This window comes from Danio rerio, chromosome 10 (assembly GCF_049306965.1).
Source record: "Danio rerio strain Tuebingen ecotype United States chromosome 10, GRCz12tu, whole genome shotgun sequence".
In the NCBI taxonomy this organism is placed as follows: domain Eukaryota; kingdom Metazoa; phylum Chordata; class Actinopteri; order Cypriniformes; family Danionidae; genus Danio; species Danio rerio.
Window position 1 is genome coordinate 15,314,633 of NC_133185.1, and position 27,879 is coordinate 15,342,511.

Here is a 27,879-nt window from a genome sequence, read left to right on the forward strand (position 1 = left end):
TGAGCAATCCATTTTGAGCATGTGACACGCTTTTGCAGATTATCAACTAGGTTTTGCTCTTTGTACTAATTGTTTTGAGAAATACATTAATTGTTGTGCAAATGTAAAAAAAAAAAAACTATAATAATAATTATAGTATACAATCATAGAATAATATTTTTTTGCTGTATTACATCAATAATTACTGAAATTATTGCAATATAAATTAACTATGTTTTATTGGATGCAGTTAAAAAAATCCAATTCTGTGATTTATCACCTAATTTTTAGCATGCTTACTCCAGTCTTAAATGTCACTAAAAAAAATCTGTTTAAAATGATAGATAGATAGATAGATAGATGGATGGATAGATAGATGGATAGATAGATAGATAGATAGATAGATAGATAGATAGATAGATAGATAGATAGATAGATAGATAGATAGATAGATAGATAGATAGATAGATAGATAGATAGATAGATAGATAGATAGGTAGATAGATAGATAGATAGATAGATAGATAGATAGATAGATAGATAGATAGATAGATAGATAGATAGATAGATAGATAGATATAGATAGATAGATAGATTACACCTTAGCTAAGCTATAATAAGAATTTAAGAGAGCACAAAATATTGTCTTACCTCCATTCTACGGGAAATGTACAGGATCCAGAAACGGCCACCAGGAGCAGAACCAAGAACAGAGAAGAGTAGAGAGAAGATCTGCTTAATGTCAGAGAGTCTGCAGGCCTGATCATGGTTGTGAGAAGTAAAGATCTGTGTTTCTCAGTGTTTCTGTGTGTGTGTGTGTGTGTGCGTGTGACAGGCACAGTATTTGGGGGGTCTGTCTGGAGATCCAGCAGGTGTGACGTTTAACAGGCCTCCTGATGCTTCAAGAATCTACTTCACAGAATAAACCAGTTAAATGGAGTGTTCCAAAAGTTCAGATACACCAATAATACACTATTTCAGTATAAGTACAAAGTCCTAATTTTAATGGACCCTTTTCACAAGCCTGTTATGATGCGTTTAACAGTCATCAGCATCTTAAATCCTTGAAAGCTTTTAATATTAAGATTTTTGTAAATGTATGTATATTTTATTGTATCAATATAATATATCATCTTTGCTTCAAATGATAAAAAACGAATTTCCACTCATGCGAGGCATTTCTAATGCTGCATCTATATGACAGGACAGTAATTTTATAATTTTAATTATTCTCTCCTCTGGCTGCCGTTATCAGTCTCACACAAATGTTTTTCTTTCTTTTTTTTAAAGTCTTTATAACATCATCGTGGAGTTTTTTTTAAAAAATTATTATTATTTTATTATTATTTGAGCAAATAAGATTGTAAAAAAATTATTATATACTCTCCCATTCATAGTGTCATAGTTTTTAAAACTATGATGGCTTTCACTACTGCACTGCAAAAAATGTTTTTCTTACTTAGGTTTATTGTCTTCTTTCTAGTCAAAATATCTAAAAATTCTTAAATCAAGAATATATCTTTTTTAGGCAAGCAAAACATATTGTCTTGCTTTAGAAGTAATACTTCAATATTAAGTTTTTCATCAAAACAAGCAAAATAATCTGCCATCGGGGTAAGCAAATTAGTCTTGTTTTGGCATAAGATTATTGTGCTTACCCCATTGGCAGATTATTTTGCTTGTTTTGAGGAAAAACTCACTTAATCTTGGCATATTATTTCTGAAAACAAGACAATATGTTTTGCTTGTCTAGAAAATTATTTTTGAAGAAAACCCGGAAACGTGAAAAGGGTCTATCTTACTTGAGGCAAAGTCTAAAAACTACTTTAGTTTTGTTTTACTTAAGTAATAAATGTAAAAGTACTCACTGATGATTCTTTTTTGCAAGGTAATTGAATTGACTAACTTGTCATACTTTGATATCTATACTGATAATTTATGACAATCCAAGTACATGTAAAACCACATTCACAAGCCAAACCACATTCAGATCAGTTTATAAAATGTGTAAATTATTTACTGGAGACTCACTTTGAACAGATCTTTTGCTGTGATAAATGATTTACTGGAGACTCACTCTGAATGGACTACTGGAATCATTGACCTTGGTCACTTGTGAACAGTCATCAGTCCAATTAACAAATGAACAGTTCCCTGCAATTTGTGATCCGCATTCACAAGCCAAACCCCATTCAGATCAGTTTGTAAAAATAGTAAATTGCTCTGAACATATCTTTTGAATCAATAAAGGATTTCCTGGAAATTCTGATCAGATCTCTTGAATCACTCTGAACATATTAATTGAATTAGTGAATCATTTACTGGAAACTCACTCTGAATATATCAATTGAATCAGTAAAATTCACTCTGAATTGACTATTTGAATAATAGACATAGTGATTTGAGAACAGTAGGTTTAATAAAAATATAGTGCAATTCATGTTCCGTTTACCATTCTTTCATTCATTCATTTTCTTGTCGGCTTAGTCCCTTTTTTAATCCGGGGTCGCCACAGCGGAATAAACCGCCAACTTATCCAGCAAGTTTTACGCAACGGATGCCCTTCCAGCCACAACCCATCTCTGGGAAACATCCACACACACATTCACACACACACTCATACACTATGGACAATTTAGCCTACCGCAAGTTCACCTGTACCGCATGTCTTTGGACTGTGGGGGAAACCAGAGCACCTGGAGGAAACCCACGCGAAGGCAGAGAGAACATGCAAACTCCACACAGAAACGTCAACTGAGCCGAGGTTCGAACCAGCAAACCAGAAACCTTCTTGCTGTGAGGCGACAGCACTACCTACTGCGCCACTGCCTCGCCGGTCCGTTTACCAGTTTAACTGATAAAATTCAGCCTGATCAAAAATTAAAAACCACTCTCCCATCTCAGAAATGTAGAGCAGGTTTCAAATTTCAAATTTTCCCTCCAGAACTTTACACAGCTTCAATTGGGAAATGTAATGAAGTAAACGTTTCCTAAAAAAAAAAAAAAAAAAAAAAAAAACTAAAAAAAAAAAAAAAAAAAAAAGTACCAAAACTTAAAATATGTTCTCTATTCAAGAGTATAACATCACTTCCTTGAACACAAAAGAAGTAAAACATTACACTGGCATTAAGTGATTACACATTATTTTGCGCAAAGAGCAGGGCGCAAACGCACTCAGGGCATATCAGAATCCACTTTTGCTAATATGAGGATGGAAAAATCCACTTTGTGCCATAGCCCATGGTCTAAAAGGGTTGAGCTTATTTTCTTAATGAGTTATAGGTTTGTTTTGAGAATAAACCTATCAGAGTCTCATCTCCCATCTCCTTTAATAGCCAGTTGCGTCATGCCATAACACATGCATAGCACTTTGTAGGTGGAAAAACTGAGCGTTTCACTAGCAAGAAAACAGTTAAACAGAGCATCTGCAGCGCGAGAAAGAGAGATAAGGCCTCTCATTATCTACTTTCACTTTTAATTTCGTGGATAGGGAAACCTTGTATGCACAGACATCAATTAGCCTATAAATAATTAATTTTGTTTGTTAAGTGCAAAGATTAGTTTTAAAACTATTTATAAATTCAGTTCTAAATTCCAGCAAACGAATAAATGAACAATAATAACGAAGTGTGGTCAAAAAACTGAGTTATATCCAAATACACATGCTGTGTCCCATATGGTCTGAAACCTGACAGGTGGGCAAATCTAAGCTTGTTTTTAATAAAACAAATATAAATATGTATATAATATATAATATTGCTGATAATGATAACATTATACAAAAGCAAATTGTCACGAATAAGCTAAAAAATCCCCCCGAGATGAAGAAGGCATGAAAGTATGATTTTTATATTTATGTAGGCTGGAAAATAATATGCTGTTATAATTTAATCCTTTATATTTATATCCTATATATATCCTTATTATAGCCTATACATTCTTAATATTTTTATTCTTTTTCATATTTAAAGATATTTAGGTATTCCTCTACATCTTGTGTGTATTAAGCAGTGTGTGAGCAAAGCACACAACTAACGCGCTCTGCGCTGGACAACAGACCGGCTTTGTTCTGGTCTGTTGAAAAATCTATTATAGTTTCTTAAAATAGCAACATGCCAACAATGAGTCCCTTCCTTTTTAGACCAGAACGCCCATGGGCGCACATATGAGCGCAAATGCATTTGCTATTTAAACAGCGTGGCGCAAAACGCCAAAACAACTCTTGAGCCAAGCTGAAACTAGCAAACAACAATTGTGTCGCGCATTGCACCACATTGCGCCGGGTGTATGATAGAGCCCTTAATGTCAAAGAGGTTTAATATTTGTTAATTAGATCATAAACCTCACCATTCCGTAAGTGAGTGCATATTCTGTGCTTCTGAATGGCTATGTTTAAAATGCTTTAGTGTTGCGTCTGGTGTAAACAGCCAAATCGCTTATTACTGCAAATCTCCTCAAGTTGCGTGTTTTTATGACACTCGGTTACAATGTAACCTGTTCGCCTAATGTGTATGCTCATAATATGTATATTATTTGCTAATTAATAACCTTATGTGGAACTCCACGAAAGACCATTTTCAAAGCAAAATAACTGACTTCATCATTGTTTTCAGATAAACAAAAATGTTGACTTAAATATGGCATGTTTCTTAAATACCTGCAAACATGTTTATGTATTTTTATGCATTAGAAATATATACATAGATCACCTTTAAGTAGTGATGAGTAACTTTTTTGAAGCAACTTACCTGAAAATGGTACAAAACTTTCTATATGAATCGTTAGTAAAAATACAACTTGTAGAAAAGTGGTTCCAAACTTTTTTTTTTTTGCCTGAGACCCCTTTTTCACCTGGAAAATATTGTAAGGCCTCCCTCCACATTTAGTGATATTATCAATTGTAAAGTTTTGCAGTAAGGATGACTAAAAATGTTGTTTTCAAACAACTGCCAGCCAGTCACTGCGGCAACTCCATCAGCACAGACCCCAATACAGTCACTCCAGTTAATCTCATTTATTCTGATGAATGTATCAAGAGTTTCAAAAATATCGTTTGCCATCGTCGTGGTATGGAGCTCTTTACAAGACAAAAAAATATTCTTTTATCTCATTTTCTTATTCATACCATATTATTTGATAATGGTATCTTGGCCATTTGTTTTGATTTATCCTCTATAAATAATTCCTTGATAATCTCTGTTGCGCATGGCAAAATCAAAGTTTCTGCAATTGTGTGCCCTTTCTTTGCTTTGGCAATGTTTTCAGCAACTGCGTAGGATATTTTTTTAACGTTTCTTGTCAGTAGCTGTGACATCCCTCATATCATTTTGGCTGTTTGTCAATTCTTTTGCCTTGCGCTCAAAAAATGCTCTTGGCTTGTCACGGTATTGAGGATGAGTCGTCTGCAAATTTCTTATTAATTTGAACGACCTCATGCACTTGTTGGCAAGAACCTTTGCGTGTCACAATCAGCGATTGGGAAGATTGTGATCTTCGAAGTTACAATCGCTGGATCTTACTCATAATCACATTGGACTACAAATCCGCCTTTTCTGGACTACATTTTCATACATGCACTCCGCTCACAGACATAAATGCTTCCTCATTCTAAATAATTACACTTGCACCGCCTGAGGATTGTCAAAGACTGATTTCACACACTATGTGAGCAGCTCACACAATCCCTTCCATTGCCGAGTCTTGTTCATCTGTAAAGTGACATTACAACGTGTTTTCCTTGTCTTGTTTTCCAGTGTTTTGACTTAGCCTTGCTTGCCTTTTTGTCTCTCTCTGCTGCCTGGCTTTTGACTTCTCGCCTGATACTTTTGACTACGATTCGGGACTTCCTTTATACATCTGTTTGCACGTGTGTTGACCATTGCTTGCCTGACTATCTGACTAAACCTGCAAGTGGATATATACTTCAGTTGTCTCTGTCACTCCCCGTTTTACATTGCATTTTGTGTTTCCAGTATAGCTAGCGCTGCACCCCGAAATGTTTGCAGCTTTCTCACCTGGGTCCAGTATGCTTGGGTCATTGCTGTTAGCTGCTGATGGCGAATCAGTGAGACAATGTCTTTTTTGTGAAGGACGATTTACAAATTCGTCCATTTTCTTTAAAATAAAATTATTTTTGATTTTTACAGCAACAAGATTGTTCACCCAATTGTGAACTGCTAAAAAAAAATTTAAAAATATGACGCGACCCCCCACAAAGCTTGCTGATGCCCTCTTGTGGGCCGGGAGCCCCCTGTTGGGATCTGCTAATTTAGAGTATTAAAAACCATGGAATATGTAACAAATATGAAAAAAAAATATATATCAGCACAAGCCAATATTCAATTTGTTGCTAATTATTATATACATTTTTTTTTATAATTGTATCGTATACATTCTCTTCATGGCCAAAGCATCATAGAATGGCATTTGAGGCATGTTTGCACAGGGTTTGAGGAGGCAGAAGAACAGCTTTGCAAACACAGGAGAAGCTGAAATAGTGGCACCAGAATCACAGCTGCTGAAACTCACTTCATATTTACACAAAGCAGACTGAGGAGCATATGGAGAAACAGTGGGTCACAGCGGGGGGGTGGGGGGGGGGGGGGGGGGGTTTGGGTGTTTACAAGGCCCTGTTTCATGGGCCTTTATTAACAGAAGCATTTAAAATTGATTTTGCTACTACATTATGACTGGTGACTTCATAGCCTTATGATAATAGATTGTGGCTGTAACTTGGAGGAATGACTGTATTATTCAGGACTGTGATATGTATATGTATGTTTCTTTTTTTTTCTTTTACTTTGTTATGTACAGAAGACCTGAGATGATTGTTCAATTGTTATAAGTAAAATTAAAATATTTAGAGCATTAAAACACATTAAATATGGGATTTCTGATAAAAAATGTAACCTAAAATTTGACACATAGATTGTTCAATTAATTTATTATCCATTTAATATTCATATGTTATACAGCACAAACACATCTGTGGTGTTTAAAATGTTTGTGAAATATGTTTGTGACATTTTTCTGAATGTAATTATTAATTATTTTATTAAAACCCCACATTTCTTTAGGTAGTGTATTCCAGTAATGCCATATCATTATGATAATTTTGTTTTTAAATTATCCAGTTTGATGACATCACTCTGCACTTTCAGATGTTCTGTATAATAAATAGCTTTTTAGAATCTGAAACTTCCTGCCTCCTGCACTATAAATGGACTCAAAAGCTGTGACTGAAACACAATTACTATGTTATACATGTTCGATGGTATACAGTGCACTGTTAAGGGGTAATCTAATCAGACAGTGTAATTTCTATTCAGACTCATGAAGTCTGTGTGAATGAGGGTATAGAGGCAATTTTTAACATGTAAATTGTTATTATGTTCACCTGTGTCCTGCTTGGTTTTCCATATTTCTCATATTAAAGCCCTCAATTGGGTTCTTTCTTTCTTTCTTTCTTTCTTTCTTTCTTTCTTTCTTTCTTTCTTTCTTGTTATCGATTCATATCTTCTGAATTATCTTTGTTTTTGCAAATGAAGCTAAAATTATCTTTTTTGTTTTCTGCTCAGGTAACGCTATATTCTACCATAGTTGCTAGAGGTATTGCTACCACAGTTGTTTGATTAAAATAAAATAAATTTGTAAATATAGAAATATTTTGTTTACAGGAAACTCTATTCATTTAATGTATATTTAAAAAACAAAGAAAAATTTAGAGAAAGCAAAAATCACTTTGATGGCTAGCTTTAAAAGTTGTTAAAAACGTATCTTTTTAAGACTGCATTTTTAGATTCTTCATCATCCTAATGTGTTTATATTTTATAATTTGTCTTTATTGAATCCTTGTATTTTATTGCTTTGATTTTTCTGTTGTTGTAGCGCCTTGGGTTTTATGCACATTATAAATGTAATGTATTATTGTCATTATTTTTAGTATTATTATTATTGATATTTAGTGCAATAGGATACTTTTTTAAAGCAAATATCAACCTATTGAAATGACTCACCTGAAACTGTTATCTTTGCTGTAGCTTTGACAGTGTTTTCTCCTCCACTGTGCCGATTAGTAGCCTGACAGGTGTAGAGTGCTGGTTTATGGACAACCACTTGCAGAACTGACAGTATAACTTCCCCCACCAGTGTCTCCACCACAGATGCTCCGGAAATCTGCAGGTAAGAAAACAAATATCAGAGACACCCTTTAATCACAGTAAAATTATTCATTCATTCCATTATTTATCAGGGGTCGCCACAGCAGAATGAACTGCCAACTTATCCAGCATATGTTTTACACAGCAGATGCCCTTCCAGCTGCAACCCAGTACTGGTAAACATGCATACACACTCGTTCACACACATACACTACGGCCAATTTAGTTTATTCAATTCACCTATGCCACATGTCTTTGGACAGTGGGGGGGCACCCAGAAAAACCCATGCCAACACGGGCAGAACATACAAACTCCACACAGAAATACCAATTGTCCCAGCTGGGACTCAAACCAGCAACCTTCTTGCTGTGATCTGACATTGCTAACCACTGAGCCACCATGTCACTCTCACAGTAAAATCACTGTTTTTTAAAAAGCCAGTTTGAGAATTTTTTTCTGTGAGATTGATATTATTCATTCATTCATTTTCTTGTCCTCTTAGTCCCTTTATTAATCCGGGGTCGCCACAGCAGAATGAACCGCCAACTTATCCAGCTTTAAAAGTTTATTAAAAAATGTAAAGTTTTTACGCAGCGGATGCCCTTCCAGCCGCAACCCATCTCTGGGAAACATCCACACACACATTCACACACACACTCATACTGGGCTTACAAAATACAAGAGATATCCAAGTGCAGCAATAGAAGTTTTAATAATAAGGGGACAGGCCATGTTCAAAAACCGAACAGAGACAAAAGTACAACCCAATAAACAAAAGTGTTTCAAACAAAGTTAGAACAGGAATTCAAAAATATGATCATAACATAAAACAAAGTGAACAAACAAATGAACCAAAACGACGAGTCAGTGAGCAGACTGGGTACAGACAAGAGTCGGACAAAACAAACCAGAATCGGGTGAACAGGGTGCATGAGCAAACTGCAAAAATCCAAAGGCAAACTAAACACAACATAACAAGGCTTATAAAGACAACAATAATTAGACAATGACAGACAGCTGGAAACAATTAGTGATCACGTGAACTACAAAGCAGGAAACAAACCAAAACATAACTAGTGTCCAGAAAACCACAAGATGGCACTACAGCAGGCATGACACATACACTACGGACAATTTAGCCTACCCAATTCACCTGTACCGCATGTCTTTGGACTGTGGGGGAAACCGGAGCACCCGGAGGAAACCCACGCAAAGGCAGGGAGAACATGCAAACTCCATACATAAAATTCCAACTGAGCCGAGGTTCCAACCAGCGACCCAGCAACCTTCCTGCTGTGAGGCGACAGCACTACCTACTGCGCCACTGCCTCGCCCATTAATATTATTATTTAATTATTTTATTATTATTATTATTATTATTATTATTATTATTATTATTATTATTATTATTATCACCAGCAATCTAGCGGCTGCAGATCGTTGGTAAACACAATTCGCTAAAGAACTACAAATCCGCTGGTATATGGACTACAAGTTCCGTCACGCACCTCACACACAGCTGCTCCTGTTTCAGTTTGATAACATGCACATACACGCACTGATTATAGCACTATTTAAACGGCACACACACATCAGTGCTAAGTCTTGTTTAACTGTACTGTTAACTTTACAACTTTAAAACCTTTCCTTACCTTGCCTTGTCATATTAGACACTTGCTTTGTTGTTTTTTTATTGCCGTCTGCCGCCTGCCTTTCTACCATCCACCTGTTTACTGACTTTGACTCTGGATTCCCTGTATACACCCGTTTGTACATAGTTGATCATTGCTTGCCTGACTTTCCTGTTAATACACCTGCATTTGGATCTGCACCTCCATTGTCAGCATCCCAATCACATATCAATTAAAAGTATTGTTTTTTTTTTGTTTTTTTTTACTTGACTTAATGTACTAATCTTTTTTTTATTTAAAAGATTACTAAAACATAAAGTAAAATAATAATAAAATAAATAACTAAAAAACATAATTAATAAAAAAAAATTCAAAATAATAATTTTTATTTTTTTCATTTTTAATTAAAAAAAAAGTTTTTGTTGATACTAAAAATAACACTGCTAAAGTTTGTAGTAATGGCTGATATAAATGTATTTTTTATTATTTATTTAAAATTGTATTAAGTAATTGCAGCCTATAGGTAAACCTTTAAAAAACATTAAACATACTTAACAAATTAAAAACCCTTTAGTGTGCATAAGCTTTACAAATAAGGCTCATCCAATCAACCTATTTTTATAACTTAAACATTTATGACATTATCTTTAATAGCACAGACATTCCAGTGCATTCAATGTGTAATTGAAAGCTATTTTTATTTATAATTACGTCCATATAGCCAGTAATATTCTTCACCATACAAATAGAACAGAACAGAACAGAACAGATTTGGATACTGAAGGGAACTGACAGGTCAAATTCATGTCGCTTGATTATTCCGACAATTATAACAAATCCTTCTATTTATCATTTGGATGTGTTAAGGCTGCTGCTATTTTGCTAATGTGATTTGTTGAGTTTATGAGAGCCTGCAGGAATGTCAATCTCATGCTGCGATCGCGCCTCTATATTTGACAAAGTGCTCATGCAGCTGATTTTAGAAGCACTTCATCTGGCTAAAGAAAACCAATGAGCCCAAGAGTCCTGCCAAAACCACACTTAGGCGCTCCGTTTAACTAACAGCTAATAACATCTCACAAGATCCAGAGATGCTCTTAGGGTCAGGGGTCATCTGTCCTTATCATCATTAACTCAAACTGCATGAATAGCAATATATATATATGTATATATATATATATATATATATATATATATATATATATATATATATATATATATATATATATATATATATATATATATATATACAGACATATATATATATATCGTTGAAGTAAGAATTATTAGCCCCTCTGAATTATCAGACCGCTTGTAGATTTTTTCCCAATTTCTGTTTAACAGACAGAAGATTTTTTCAACACATTTCTAAACATAATAGTTTTAATAACTCATTTCTAATAATGGATTAATTTTATCTTTGCCATGATGACAGTAAATAATATTTTACTAGATCTTTTTCAAGACACTTCTATACAGCTTAAAGTGACATTTAAAGGCTTAATTAGGTTAACTAGGCAGGTTAGGGTAATTAGGCAATTTATTGTATAATGATCGTTTGTGACTATCGAAAAAAATAGCTTAAAGGGGCTAATAGTTTTGTCCCTAAAATGGTGTTTAAAAATTAAAAACTGCTTTTATTCTAGAAGAAATATATAAACAATTCTGTTTAACAATTATTAGAAAGAAACCAAGACGGTGTTTATTGATTTGGTCTTGCAACCTACTAAAAACTTTGTAAAATAAAAGTAAAGTAATACAAAGTATTTTATTATTGGCCTTCAAAATTATATTTCCATGTTTGCCAATGTAAAAAATAAAAGACAAAATGCTGTGATAATATGGTAATGTGGGCGAAGCAGTGGCAAAGTAGGTAATGCTGTCGCCTCACAGCAAGAAGGTTACTGGTTCGAGCCTCGGCTCAGTTGGCGTTTCTGTGTGGTGTTTGCGTGTTCTCCCTGTGTTTGCGTGAGTTTCCTCCGGGTGCTCCAGTTTCCCCCACAGTCCAAAGACATGCGGTACAGGTGAATTGGGTTGGCTAAATTGTCCTTAGTGTATGAGGGTGTGTGTGTGAATGTGTCTGTGGATGTTTCCCAGAGATGGGTTGTGGCTGGAAGGGCATCCGCTGCGTAAAAACTTGCTGGATAAGTTGGCGGTTCATTCCGCTGTAGCGACCCCGGATTAATAAAGGGACTAAGCCGACAAGAAAATGAATGACTGAATATGGCAATGAAACAAAAAATTACTTAACTGGAGAAACTACAGCAGTTACCAGAATTGATCTCATATGAAGCAAGAGCTCGTGATGACATATGATGACATGTGCAGATGTTGTGGTGGTGTCCCATTTCTTAGAGATAAATTTTAAAGCCCTTCACCTTCACAGTCTGTTTTAAGGGCCAAGGGGAAGAGGAAGGGGTAGGGGTAGGAACACAAAAATAGGTTTGGGATTGGGCCTAAGTGAGTTTTCGAACATTGCCGAAATGGCGGAACTACCAATAAAATATAGGACACTCAAGTTTAAAAAAATTACATATTAGAGCTCTGTAAGGGGCCATGCAGATACTCATCCAGTAAAAAAAAAAGTATATATATATATATATATATATATATATATATATATATATATATATATATATATATATATATATATATATATATATATATATATATAAAACTGGAACACGAATATATCATGAATATATAATGTGTAAAACTTATGCCTTATGCTGGATAAGTTGGCATTATTATACTATATACAGTTACATGGTAAAACCAATGAAAATAACAGGTGTATGTCTAAAGAGGAACTACTAAAACAATACTTAAAACAAAAATATTTGAATCGTATACATATATATATATATATATATATATATATATATATATATATATATATATATATATATATATATATATATATTGATGTATCTTAAAACCCAGACAACGGGTATATATGAAGAGTTCAGATGCAAAAAACTCTAAATGCCGTCTTTTAAAATGAAAAACTCTTAAACTAGGAGTCTGAGAAAAATGCTTATTTTCGATGAATATTTCAGATGGCACTAAGAGGTTTTTGCCTCTGAATTCAGAACTTCACAACAAAAAAATATGGCAATTGTAGTCAGTGGAGGAAAATCGGCCCATAAGTCTGGTGGTGTGCTCAGATAATATACTCAGCCTTAAATAGTCTAAATCAGGGGTCACCAATCTCGGTACTGGAGGGCCAGAGTCCCTGCAGGATTTAACTCCAACTTGCCTCAACACACCTGCCTGGGTGTTTCAACTATACCTAGTAAGACCTTGATTAGCTTGTTCAGGTGTGTTTGATTAGGGTTGGAGCTAAAATCTTCAGGACAGCGGCCCTCCAGGAACAAGTTTGGTGACCACTGGTCAAAATAGTGGAGTTTCTGCATCAAGACAGTATATATTGTATGAAATCTTACAGAATATTTATGGAATAAATCATATGGGAATAATGGTAGAATATTTATAAATTCCTGCCCATGTAGGTATAGACGGGAATCAAGAGGTGGATATGTTGGCAACAGCAGCATTAGGGAAAGAAGAGGTGGAAATAGAAGCCCCACTGTGCCAAACTGAAATAAAAGTATTATTAATAATGCAATTATCAATCTTTGGCAAGAGTCTAAGGGAAGACATTTTTATAACATCAAAAATCAAAAGTGGGGAAAGAAAGGAGGGTAAATGGAAACAGGAAAGAAGACACCATTATAACTAGGCTCTGTATAAGTCACTCTAATCTTAATTGTTCCCTGTTCATGATAGGGAAATGTGAAACAGATTGACGCAGTCTGTGCCGAAGAACAAAAACATGAGCATGTGGCAATAAGCTGTAAAGCATATAGAAGAGAAAGAAACCAGCTTGTTAGAAAGTTAAGATATTTGGAAATTAATCTCATCTCAATTGAAGGCATATTTTAAAATACACAGAGGCAATAAAAGGTGTATGATTGTCTATTTTAATTTTGGAGGAGTACAAGTTTAATAATTTTTTTAAAACTGGTTTGCCACCCACTATTAAACTAAGAAGAAGAAGAAGAAGAAGAAGAAGAAGAAGAAGAAGAAGAAGTAGAAGAAGAAGAAGAAGAAGAAGAAGAAGAAGAAGAAGAGTAAGTGAGTTTGTTTGGTGGAGTGGACTCAACCTCATGGTTTCCCTCTCACTACCGGCTTTCTCCTGCTTGTCCTATGTTGAGAACTATTTAGTTTTAGCTCAACTAAAGGACTTTTTCATTGTCACCCAACTGTTAAGTGAGTTTTATGTTCACTAATTAGCACTGGTACTAAATCACCCTTACACCTGAAAAGCACATTAAGAACAATATTCAGACCAAAAGATCATTAAAGTGGGGCACCATTTTCTGCTGAGCATAAATCTTCGTCAGATGAACTTCATTCACCCGGATTTAAACTTGATCAATCATTGCTTTGCACTCAAGTTTTCATCAAATAATAATTTCACTTGAATGCACTTGGCTCTATTTTATTGATATAGGCACAAAGTCTAAAGCGCAAGGCGCAAAAGCATTAAGGGCATGTCCGAATCCACTTTTGCTATTTTGAGGACGGAAAAATGTGCTCTGCACCGGGGTGCATGGTCTAACAGGATTATGATTATCTTCTTAATGAGTTATAGGTGTGTTTTGAGAATAAACCAATCAGAGACTCATCTCCCATTCCCTTTAAGAGTCAGTTGAGCTGCACCATGGCGCATTCGCTATTTGGACTTTGTAGTGGGAAAACTGAATGCTTCACCAGCGAGTTAAGTGGTTAAACAGACCATCTCCAGCGCATGGATAAAGAATGAGCCTCCTCCAATTAGCCTTTACTTTCACTTTCTCTCTTTCGTAGATAAGAAAACAAGATGTACGTACTCTGCTGAAGACATCTATTAGTCTACATAATTAATTTCATTTGTTAAGATTTGATTCAAAACTATTTCTAAATTAATTTAAAATTTCCAGCAAACAAATAAATGAACAATAATAACAAAGTGTGGTCAAAAAACTTTTGGAGTTATGTCCAAAAACATGTGCTATGCCCATATGGTTTAAAACAAATTTAAAGCTAGACAAATCTATGCTTGTTTTTAATAAAACAAATATAAAAATGCATGGGTGGCACGGTGGTTCAGTGTATAGTGCTGTTGACTCACAGCAAGGTCACTGGTTCGAGCCTCGGCTAGTTCAGTTGGCATTTCTGTGTGGAGTTTGCATGTTCTGCCTGTGTTTGTGTGGGTTTACTCTGGGTGCTCCGGTTTCCCCCACAGTGCAAAGACATGCGGTACAGGTGAATTGAATGAACTAAATTGTCTGTAGCGTATGTGTGTGAATGAGAGTGCATGGGTGTTTCCCAGTGATCGGTTGCAGCTGGTAAGGCATCCTCTGCATAAAACATACACTGAATACGTTGGCGGTTCATTTTGCTGTAGTGACCCCTGATAATTAACGGGACTAAGCTTAAAATAAATGAATAAGTAAACATGCATATAATAAAAAAATACTACTAATAATAATATTATACAAAAGCAAGTTGTTGCAAATAAACTGAAAAAGATGAAGGCATGAAGGCAGTGGTTTTTAAATGAATGTAGAAAGTGTTTTTTTTTTGTAATTTTTTTTTTTCATGCTGTGTAAAGATATGCTGTATCTTAAAGATATTCTGTGTATTAAGCAATGTGAATGTCTTTAAGGCGCACAACAAACACACTCTGCGCTGGACTTTAGACCTGCTTTCAGCTGGTCTATTGCACAGTCCATTTAGGTTTCTTAAAATAGCAACACAACAACAATGCACCTAAACGCATCTCTTTTCTATACTGGAACACCCATGAATCCATAAAGTGGCGCAAAGGGATTTGCTATTTAAACAACAAGGCAGAAAGCGGGAAAATTAAGGTTGTGTTAGTCTGAAAATAGCAAACATCGGGGCAAACACGTCTTGCGCCTTCTTGCGCTTGGTGTATAATAGGGCCCACTGACTTTATCAAAAAGGCTATTGAGAAAACAACTTTATAGGTTGTTTTAGGTTTGTTAGTTGGTGGGTTTTTTTCCAACTGAATACACTACATGTGGATATTGTAAATAATAAAAAAATGTGAATATATTATAATTTGTCTACTGAAATGTTTATTTTATTAACCCCTCAGAGGATACTTGTCAATCATCCTTTTTTTTTCTCGAGATTCTCCCGTATTTTACAATTTTATACCAATGTGATCCTGTAAAGGTATTTTACCGTATTACTATTCTTTTAGTGAAGAGTGGAAATAAACATTAAAGAGACGATCCTCCCTATGTGCAACCCATAACGCCAAACTACCAGGGGATGCCCCTTGCTCTTAAATATGAATCTGTTCTATGCTTTCATTTATTTAGACATGAAAACATTTTGAAATAAATATAAAAACGGTGTTATTTCCTTCTTTTCCATTACAGGCGTCCTTGCCCTTCCTATGCAATCCTTAAAATAGTCTGTTTATGTAGGGGTGCGTGACTGTCAAACGTGCTGTTTCCCCAATGGATTCTGTACACACAATTTGAAGCAAAGTGAATGTGGAGACTCTGGGTTTTAGGTGCTTGTTGAACAGACATATACTGAACAATAATAATAATAATAATAATAATTATTATTATTATTATTATTATTATTATTATTATAACAATAATACATAAAGCTGCAAGCAGCAATTAACGGGGTTCAAGCATGTTAACTGTGTTAGGTTAATTAGCAGTTAGGAAGCCTATAAGTAGTTCATTAGACAATGAAATATATGATTAGAGTATTAGAGTTTATAGATTGAGCTAACATAGTCCATCATGCCTCACTGAGTTTCATTCTGATAGGCCATCGTTAACTGTGTTTATTGGGTGCTCAAATTTAATTGGCCATTGGTGGCCATTTTTTTATAGTGTGTCATTCTTTTTTGAGCAAATACACTGCATTCCAAACTTCAAGTTGATCCATCTAGTGGCTAAAATGGTAATTGAAACACTATTGAGGTTCTATAGACATTGAAACACTGTGTTTTTGAGGCTTTTTTCTACTATTACAGCGCCACCTATTGCCCGATCTCCACAAAATTTTGCATGTTTGTTAACATTAATATGCCACATGTTTTGAGTTTTCCTTATGGGTTTACAGGCATGTAGGTTCATGTGGACACGCACCTTTTGCAAATAAACCTGTTAGAGCTATCCAAAGTGGAAAGTTAAACTTTTTTTGGATAATTATTGATCTGCTTAGTCCAGAGATTATAACAATGCTGGTTTCATTGTGATTATGCAAAAAAAAAAAAAAAAAAAAAAAACAGGGACTAGTTCACAAAGTAGATTTTTCATATTTTAATATTAAAAATAAATAACTAAATAAATAAATTATATATATATATATATATATATATATATATATATATATATATATATATATATATATTTTATTTTTTTATTTTTTTATTTTTTTTTTTGCAGGGTTTGAGTTACAGCAGTGATTTTAGTCTCAAACTGTTCGGTATGAGCAGGACTATCATATGATATGTATTTTGTGTGGCTGTGCAAAAGGTAATAACCAACAAAAAAACGACCTCAAAAAGCACAAAATCGCCCCCTAGTGGTCGATTTCTTTCAAGTTTCTTACAGACCTCCAGGACCATGAGTCAAACATTCCCAACGAGTTTCGTTATGATTACTTATTGTTAAATCAGTTTAATGGCTGCTCAATATTAATTGGATAATGGCAGCCGTGATTTGAGATATGCCAATGTACTTATAGTATGTCATAACAACTTGGTCAAAGACAATTTGGTCAAGGCCAAATTTCAAGCTGATTGGATTAATGGTTGTAAGGTTAGGGTCAATTTATGGTTTTTAAACCTGATAGTGCCAACATGTGGCCAAAGTCAGTGCGTTTTGCACTGTGACCTCAAATTGACACTACACATGTTTGTAGCAAATTTGGTGATGATGTTTCATTAAGTTCAAAAGTTAAAACTTTTTTTTTTCTGATACTTATTACTATTCAGTGTCCAGAGACCATTTCAGAGCTGTTTTGGTTCAGATTTGTAGTAGGTTTCAGACAAATCACGATGTAGCTGAAAACTTTTCAACGTACGGAAAATCTGAGTGACTCCACTTTTGTTCGGGCTCACCCCAGGATTATAAATATCTAAGTTTTTTGATTCTGCAACAAAGGGTGTACAAATGATGGCCAAAAATGTCTAAAATGTTGGTTTTTAATGCCATAGCGCCACCTATAGTTTGATTTGACTGATATTTGTTGAGCATGTAGTGTACCGGAATACTACCATCTGACCAAGTTTCAGCTCTCTAGGTCTTATGGTTTGGTCTGAGCAATAACTTTGGCAGAAAAAACAATAATAAGAGCAAAAATTAACAAAAACAATAGGGTTTCAGCGATTTGCATCGCCACGAGTAGGTTATGCGCTGCGGTCCGGAGCTGGCGCGATTGAATATATAAAACCCTCATATTTGTTAACGTTATTACATCCATTTGTGTTGATATGACAGCAAACGCATGCTGAGCAGTTCGGGGGGCGTGGTTGATTTTACATAAAGCGTTTGGTTGGAAGCTTGACTCCGCTCATTTTCGCGGCTCCTCCTCTGGCTCCATCAGACAGTCCTTCTGCGCATGTCAAGGCTCCAATTTCAGCAGTCTTTTGCGACAGTTTGTGCCCGTCAAGCAGGCGTTTTGCCCTCAAGGCGTTCAATGGGAAAAAGGGCTGTCGCGTCGTCCATATTTTTTACAGTCATTGAGTAAAACGCTCTGGTTACTAACGTAACCCTCGGGAAACGGAAATGCTATCAGTGGATTTTAATCCAAGAATGGGGATTTTGTTTCAGAAAGCCAATCATCTAAGAGAGTATATAACGGGCCAATGAATGGCAAATGAGTTGGCAGCGTAAGCTTGCGCACTTGGAGCCTATTGCCAATTAGCTCCGCATATAAGCACAGGGAAAGCAAGGAAACGCCATCCTTTTAAGCTGAAGAGACTGACACTTACAGCTAAGGAACAGTCATTATGGCGATGCTATATAGCATTTCCATTCCCCTCCTCGGGGAACGAGGGTTACTTTAGTAACCAGAGTGTTCCCCTTTGGGTGGGGAACTTCAATGAAATCAGTTGATTTTAATCCACGAATGGAGAAATGTCTGGAAAACGCCATAATGACTGCACCTTACCTTCGCCTCCGATGAGAGGATAGCCAGGCATAGCGTGATCGCTCCTGCATCAAAGAGAGGCGCGGTCTTCCAACGTGATCCCTGGCCCTTACTTATCCCACTTCAAAGGAGTTTTACGGATTTAGATTTTTTTTTTTTGGGAGTCGCAAGCGTCTAGATAATTCTAGGAAAATACGACAGTACGTTAGGAAAGCATGCAGTCCCGATAGGGAGAACGCTGCGGAGGCCACCTGCTACCCAATGGGGAGATATGATGGCAAAATATATGGACTAGCCTTAAGAAGTGGGAGTACGCATATAATAAGATGGTTAGCAGAGAGGGAAGACACGGGTCCGCCCGTGAGGGGGACTGCACCGTGGCTGAATAAGCATATGGGATTGCTTAGTGGGGATCACACACCTATACCCAAAACGCGTGCTGACCGGCGGGCAGACCTACAACGTAATGGGCCAGCTAGTGACTCCTCCGCTGAGTCAGTGCTGGGGGCCTTGGAGGAATCTGCAGGGCTCACCTAACGGGGAACTTTACTGACAGATGAAAAAGCGCACGTATCTCAGTGTTAGGGAGAATGGTACATCAAGCGTGTTTCAACACCTTAACCGAGTTGTTTCCTCAATCACCAAGGGTTACCTAATACCCTTGAAGAAACCGGCTCCACTGGCAGATTGCAAATGTATTAGGTGTCGCTCAGCCTGCAGCTTTACATATGTCTGTTAGAGAGGCGCCGCATGCACCCACCCAAGAGGATGCAATGCTCCGAGTGTGCTGTGCGCAGGCACTCTCGGGGGGTGGACACGGCTCACCCTGGCTCTGGTAGGCGAAGGCATCTACTATCCAGTGGGCCAACCTCTGTTTCAAAACAGCACTTCCCTGCTACCGACCGCGCAGACAAAGAGCTGCTCAGATTATCTAAGCTCTGAGTGCGGTCCAGATAAATACGCAAAGCGCGAACTGGACAAAGTAAGAAAGGGGCTGGGTCTGCCTCCTCCGGGGGCATCGCTTGCAGGCTCACTACCTGGTCTTAAAACGGTGTGGTAGGAACCTTGGGCACATATCTCGGGCGGAGTCTCAGGAACGTGAGAGTAAGCCAGCCCGAACTACAGGCTCGAGTCACTGACCGAAAAATGCCTCCAGATCCCAGACCCTCTAATTAATATCAACGTGACCAGCAGAGCTGTCTTCAGGGATAGAATTCTTAAAGATACTGAGTCGAGGATCGTAGGGATCTGACGCAAGCTCGTGAGAACAAGGGCGAGATCCTGAGAGGGCATGAGAGGGGGGCAGGGTGGATTAATTCGCCTAGCACCTCTGAGGTACTGCATGATGAGGTTATGCCTTCCCACGGTGCTGCCAGCCACCGCGTCATGAGAGCGGAGATGACAGCCACGTAACCTTGAGTGTGGAGGGCGACAGCCTGCTCTCCAGCTTCTCTTGAAGTAAAGAAAGCACAACGCTGATCTGGCAAAATTCGGGGGTCTTCTCTGCGAGAGACGCACCATTCAGTGAATAGACTCCACTTCTAGCCCGAGTGACGGTATTAACCACCGCAATGGGTAGGTTACCTAAGTCTTCCTCGAGTCTAAGGACCACATGTGGAGGTTCCAAGGATCGGGGCGAGGGTGCCAGATGGTGCCCTGTCCCTGAGAGAGTAGGTGCTCTCTTAAAGGGATCTGTCAGCGAGGGCCATCGCGAGGAGGGAGAGCTCTGACATCCAGATCCGATTGGGCCAGAGGGGCGCAACCAGCAACCTGTTCCTCGTCCTCCCTGACATTGCACAGTAACTGCGCAAGCAGGCTCACTGGGGAAAACACATATTTGTGCATGCCCCGAGGCCAGCTGTGGGCCAGTGCATCCATGCCGAGAGAGCCTTCGGTCAGGGAAAAGAACTGGCAATGAGCGATCTCAGGGGAAGCAACAGCATCGATCTAGGCTTCCCCGAATCGCGCTAATATCAGCTGAACATTAGCAGACGCCTGGCGAGCTGAGATATGCGGCGAGAGCGAATACCCGCATGCAGTTGATATACGCCACCACCACCTTGCTGTCCATCCTGACCAGCACGTGCTGCTGCTCCAGCACCGAAAAAAAAAAAAAACAGTGAAGAGCGAGGAACACTGCCTACAGCTCCAGGCGATTGATATGCCAATGCAACTGGGTTCCTTCCCACAGGCCCGCAGCTGCTTGCCTGCAGCACACAGCCCCCCAGCCCGTGTTGGAAGCATCTGCTGTGACAACAACATGACTGGACGCCTGTCCTAGAGGCACTCCGGCCTGTAGGAACGAGGGGTCGATCTAAGGGCTGAGGGCGCGGCGACACAGCGCAGTAACAGTGACTTAGTGTGCGCGTGCGTGCCATCGTGAAGCCAGTGCTGGAGTGGTCTAATATGGAGTAATCCGAGCGGCATGACAGCGGCTGCGGATGCCATATGCCCCAGGAGCCTTTGAAATAATTTTAGTGGGACCACTATTTTGCTGTCAAGCTCTCTCAGACAGTTCAGCATCAGCTGAACACGCTCTCCGGAGAGGAGCACTATCATGGTGACCGAGTCCAGCTCCAGCCAGAGAAAAGAGATCCTCTGCACGGGGGCGAGTTTGCTCTTTTCTCAGTTGACCTGAAACCCCAATAGGTGGAGGTGCCAGAGCACCTTGTCTCTGCGCATAATCAATTGCTCCCGAGAGTGGGCTAAAAATCAACCAGTCGTCGAGATAATTGAGTATGCGGATGCCCGCAAGCCGAAAGGGCGCTAAGGCACCCTCCACGAGCTTGGTAAAGACCCGCGGAGACAGAGAGAGCCCGAAGGGGAGGACTTTGTCTTGCCAAGCTCGACCTTTAAATGTAAACCGCAGAAACTGACTGTGGTGAGGAAGAATGGAGACATGGAAATATGCGTCTTTCAGGTCTATTGCTGCAAACTAATCCAGAGGACGAACGCACCGGAGGATGCGCTTCTGCAAGAGCATTCTGAACGGCAGCTTGTGCAGACAGCGGTTCAAAACGTGCAGATCTAGGATTGGCCGTGACCCACCGCTCTTTTTGGGCACGATGAAGTGCGGGCTGTAAAACCCGCTCTCCATCTCGGCTGGAGGGACCGGCTCAATTGCATCCTACGCCAGGAGGACATCAATCTCCTCTTACAAGACAGGGGCGGACAGGGGGCTGACCCTGGTGAATACACACCCGTAAACTTGGGGGGCCGTTTCGCGAACTGAATCGTATAGCCGAGTCTGATTGTGTGTATGAGCCACCGCAAACGGCTGGCCGCGCTAACCAGGCAGGCTGTGCTCTCGCTAATGGACTCATCGCTACAATCGCTGACGTACCAGCAGTGGGGCAGCGCGGAGTGGGTGTGCTGATCCGGGGAGCGCAAGGGTCCCGCGGAAGAGCTGGAGGCGAGAGATTTGTTCTCACTCCGCACCTAAACTCCAGAGGGGAGACTTGAGGGGTCCTTGAGGGGACCATCCTCCCAGCGCTCGTGAGCCACTGGCGAAATGCACTGGACCTGCGAGCTAGAAGCATAGCATCCCAGACTGGCAGATTTCGGGCTGTCACATCCGGGGAAGTGGAAAAGTGCTCTATTATTGATGTTTTCATGGCAGTAAAAAGTGCCGTTGAAAATGGGGCCCCACCCTCCAGCGGGGAAAGAGCAAGTTCCCTCTTCTCCAAATGACCTTTTCCAGGGACGCTTCGCGGTCCATTTACCGAACTTAGCGGCGCTCTGGGCAGGGGGAGCTGCCTGCTTTCGAGGTGCTCTACACGCTCGTTTCAACGGAGGCGTGTGCGGGGGCATCAGGCTGCTCTCTCACCGCCTTGAATTCCTGGGTGAATTCACAGATGGTGTCGCCGAACAGGCCAGCTTGGGATATGGGGGAGTCAAGAAAGTGGACTTCGCGCAAATCAGCCAAGTTTAGCCAGAGGTGGCGCTCCTGGACCACTAATGTGGACATCGTCCTCCCCAACGCACACGCAGTGGACTTAGTGGTCCGAAGAGCATAGTCGGATGCGGTGCGAAGCTCACAAGCCAGGGTTGGACCCACCCTTGGGCAGCTCGGCCAGCGCCTGCGCTTGGTAGTGCTGGTAGGTGGCCATCGCTTGCAAGGCAGAAGCAGCATGGCCCGCAGCCTTGTAAGCTCTTGCTCCAAGGGAGGCAGATAACTTACAGGCTTTGGACGGGAGACGAGGCGGACCCCACCAAGAAGAGGTGCCACGCGGACAAAGATTGACCACAATCGTGCGCTCGACCTGAGGAATTGCCACATACCCCCTGGCTGCAACACCATCAAGTGTGGTAAGGGCTGAGGGACACGCAGCACGGGCAGAAAAAAGTGCCCTCCAAGACTGCGCGAGCCTACTGTGCATCTCCGGGAAGAATGGAACGAGAGGCTTAGAAGGTTTTGCCCTCTGGTCCTCTACGTAGCATCCATCTAGTCGGTCTGTCCGCGGAGCTGGGGGATAAACCATCTCCCACCCACGGCCAAAGCAGCCCGGGAAAGCATGGCTAACATGCTAACATAACACGCTCGAATCTACATTGTAAAAGCACTATACAAATAAAGCTGAATTGAACATGTCCGTTTCAGGATCCGTTTTGACAGTGCTCACCTGTCCGAGGGGGGCGAGCGGGCCTGGATTCCGTAGGACAATGAAAGCCCACCCTCCGATGCAGCAGTGGACGTCTGGTCCCCGGTGTCATCGAACGTAAGGGCTACCATCTGTTTAGACAGATCGCTTCCTCCGTTCGAAGCTTGGATGGAGCGCTTGGAGGAGCGGGAGGTCGGCGGGCCCGGAGGCGACGTATTATCTCCCACTGGAACCTTCAGATCTGCCCGGGTGCCCACTTCAGTGCAGGGGACAGCTGGGGTGGTTCGCCCTTTTGCAAAGGCTAGGCGCGATCATAACTACGCAACAGTCATGGCATCGCAATGACGACATGAACTGCCCGCGAGCACCGCATTAACATGTTGGACCACCAGACATGCAACGCAGTACTCGTGCCCATCATCCGGGGACAGGAAACCACCGCATCCAGAAATGCACGGTCGGAGCGCCATCCTGAAAAGGACATGCTGCACGACTGTGTTTCTCTTTTTGTGAAGTTGCAACTTTATACGCACAGCTCTGGAGGACCGGACCCAAAGAACGCCAGGCAAGGGAGAAACCCAGCTCGACCATCTGCCGATGCGTGTACACACTCTGGACCTGGAGAATGCTCTCGTTCGCTCGAAATCGCATGATCACAGCAGGAGGAACCCTCATCGACTCTCTCAGAAGGCTGTAATAGTTTCTGAAGCGAAAAGGATGGCGTTGTCCTTGCTTTCCCTGTGCTTATATGCGGAGCTAATTGGCAATAAGCTCCAGGTGCGCAAGCTTACACTGCCAACTCATTTGGCATTCATTGGCCCATTATATACTCTTTCAGACAATTGGCTTTCTGAAACGAAATCCCCATTTGTGGTTTAAAATCTACTAATAGCATTAAAGTTCCCCACCCGGAGGGGAACAGCAGTTTATAGCATGTGTGCATAAATGCACTTATGTTTATTGTGATTTTCTCAGACAGATCAAGAAAAGTGTATAAAAGTCTCACTCACTCACACATGCACAATGACAAAAAGAATTCAAAACAGTAGTGATGATATGGATAATTTTTAAATGAAAATGCTGCCTTCATTATTATCTGGATTGGTGTAGCCTATGTTATGACTATACTTGTTGAGACACATTGTTGTTAACTCATTGGTTATATATTGTAAGTAATTAGATAATTCTGTCCGTGGAATTTGTACATACTTGGAAGCACAGTATATGCCAATCTAGTGCTATCAAATACATTCTGTAACAAAAAATAATATAGAGCAACAAGCGATATCTGATGATTCATCAAATTTAAAGTGCTACATCATGATACTTTAAACTTTTCTAATTTTGTGTTATAAATTTATTATAATAGTTTTATAAATCTAAGGTAAATTAAAAGTCTTTTACATCTCAAAAACAAATCTGAATTACCAAATTACCAAATCTGAATAAGTTGCAATATTGTATATTGTGTCCTGTCACCAACATATAAAACACATACACGTTTTTTTTTTTTTTCCAGGCCTCAACAACAACAACAACAACAACAATAATAATAATAATAATAATAAAAATAATAATAATAATAATAACAATAATAATAATAATAATGATAAATTAATTACATTCATACAGCGCTTTTATGGACACTCAAAGATCTTTACACATTTTTAGGGGGAATCTCCTCATTCCCCACCTGAATGATGTGAATGCAGCCATATTGCCCTAGACCGCAAACCCCAGACCAACTGATTGGTGGAGAGGAGACAGAGTGATGAAGCCAATTATGATATGGGGATGGTTATGAGTCCATGATGGACAGAGGTCAGTGGGCAAATTCAGCCAGGATGCAGGGGTTAAACCCCTACTCTTTTCGAATGACACGTAAAAGGTTTTTTAATGAACACAGACAGTCGGGACCTCAGTTTTAAAGTCTCTTCCGAAAGACGGTGCTTACTGAGCAATATAGAGGTTCCTTCACTATACTGGAGGTGTTGAGCATTACCTGCTAGCCTCACTAGCACTACTTCCGGCAGATATCTAGCACTTCTATGTGGTCTCACATCCAGGTACTAACCAGGTGCAGCCCTGCCGAGAGCTAGCTGCCAGCTGACTATAACTGCATGGTTTGAGTGTCAAAGTACACATTAATTTGTGATCCATTGAAGATCATAGACTGAAATCATCAAATGTATTGCTAATAACAATCCATTTTAGACAGTTCAGAAGCATTTCTTCTTCTTTCTTTCTTTCTTTCTTTCTTTTATTCACAGAGGTTATTTATTCTCCGTTTCACTACTTGCTGCCCACACTGATGTTTCTCTACTTATCATGCCAGAAAATAAAAGTTCCAACCACAGCTGGTTATAGCCAAACCAATATTTATCTACGCATATCTCAAAAATGATTGTATTAAAATATGATTGCCGTTATCCAAATAAAAACAAAGGCAGCTCAACTTGTTCAGATCAACTCTTTACACTCCCTGTCAGAAGCCTGAGAAATCTGGATGGTGGATTTAAAGACTTACACGCTTGTTTTCAGTCAATATCTTCATGCAAGACTGCCAATCAGTGTTCAGTTCCCTTTGTTTCAGCCTACCAAAATCCACATCCAAAAAACGATCCCTGATGATGATAACAGCGCTGAGGTGTTTTGAATTCTTTTCTTGATCTCAATATGGCTTAAACTTTATTGCCGTGGCCCTATCAGCGCTCTGAGGAATGATTGTAGTTTGAATCCTGTTAATAGTGGCACCGAGTGAAGCATTTACAGAACGCAGGCCCCCCGTTATTGTACTGGCAGGGAGTTTGAGATTCGCCGTCTGACATTTAACATGGATGTCCTGTGCTCTGCTCTCTGTTCCAGTAAGATGAGAAGAAAGTACGATTAATTTTCTCTGCAGGGCCAAAGCAAGCAAGAGGAAAAGAAGGGAATGAGAGAGAATGAGAAATGATTGGAAGTAAGTAATAAAGTAGAGGATTACCGTATTGCCGTTTTCAAGCCATGTTATCGAAGGGATAGGGTTGCCAGTGGCGTTGCACTCTAATGTGACCTCTGATCCAATCTGAACTCGCTTTTCCTTGGGAACTTTCAGTATCTTGGCAGGAGCTTTAGGAAAGTCAGGGACAAAATATGAAGAAATAGAAACAAATATATATAGTCAAGCACAACATATCTATCTAAGTGAATTAATAATTACATCCAACGAAAGCTAACCTAAATGCACAATACTTAAAGTTGAAGTCAGATTTATTAGCCCCCCTGAATTATTAGACCACTTATTTATTTTTTCCCCAATTTCTGTTTAATGGACAAAAAAAAATTTCAGCACATTTCTAAACATATTAGTTTTAATAACTCATTTCTAATAACTGATTTCTTTTATCTTTGCCATGATGACAATACATAATATTTGACTAGATGTTTTTCAAGACACTTCTATACAGTTTAAAGTGACATTTAAAGACCTAACTAGGTTAATTAGGTTAACTAGGCAGGCTAGGGTAATTTGGCAAGTTATTGTATAACTGGTTTGTTCTGTAGATTATCGAGAAAAAATATAGCTTAAAGGGTCTAATAATTTGTCCCTAAAATGGTGTTTAAAAAATTAAAAACTGCTTTTATTCTAGCCGAAATAAAACAAATAAGTCTTTCTTCAGAAGAAAAAATATTATCAGACATGCTGTGAAAAAAAAAGAAGAAAATTTTTTGAAGGAGGCTAATAATTTTGAGTTAAACTTTACGTTTAAAAAATAATGCCACCCGACTAATAACTTGCAAAACACTTTTCCCTTAAGAAATAATTATTCTCAACAAGTAACTTCAAATGCTAAAAGCACTTTCATGAGATAACTGATTAAGTACACTGTAATAAATAAATAAAATTAACTTAACATAAAATTGTAAGGCAACTTGCTGCAGAGCTTTTTAGAGTTGACGCAACTTAAATCAGAGCAGTTAAAATTAGAGCAGTATTTGTGTCATGATTGCCATCAATCTAACCCTTATAGATTGCTGGAGAACATTCACATTCACACGGACTACAATCCTGTCTCCATACAAACTACAAGTCCACACACACACACACACACACACACCTGTTCCAAGTCTCCTTTGATTAGACTCACACAGCTGAAGCAGCTCATGTACTGATTACACTACACATATATGCGGCTCAATTTGATACTCTTTTGTTTGGTTAACACCCTATAACATTACAGTGTTCCCTGATTTAGTTTCTACTTGTTTTGAGCCTTGCTTTGTTTTATCATTTACCCTGTCTGCCGTCTATATCAACCATCTGCCTGTTG

General features: G+C 39.0%; 1 protein-coding gene across 4 annotated transcripts in view; it reads right to left on the bottom strand.

The window, feature by feature from the left end:
• musk (muscle, skeletal, receptor tyrosine kinase) overlaps positions 1-27,879 on the bottom strand; it is a 96,229-nt gene that overhangs the window by 32,549 nt on the left and 35,801 nt on the right. The window contains exons 6-8 of one of the 4 annotated variants that reach the window (NM_001004503.2): positions 26,553-26,677; positions 7,995-8,154; positions 631-637 (exon numbers count right to left, since the gene is read on the bottom strand). In NM_001004503.2, coding sequence (NP_001004503.1) covers positions 631-637; positions 7,995-8,154; positions 26,553-26,677 — 292 coding nt within the window. Of the gene's footprint in view, positions 1-630; positions 952-7,994; positions 8,155-25,827; positions 26,678-27,879 lie in introns of those variants that run through there. The other 3 variants (XR_012385814.1, NM_001114892.2, NM_199908.2) reach the window with 3 other exon arrangements.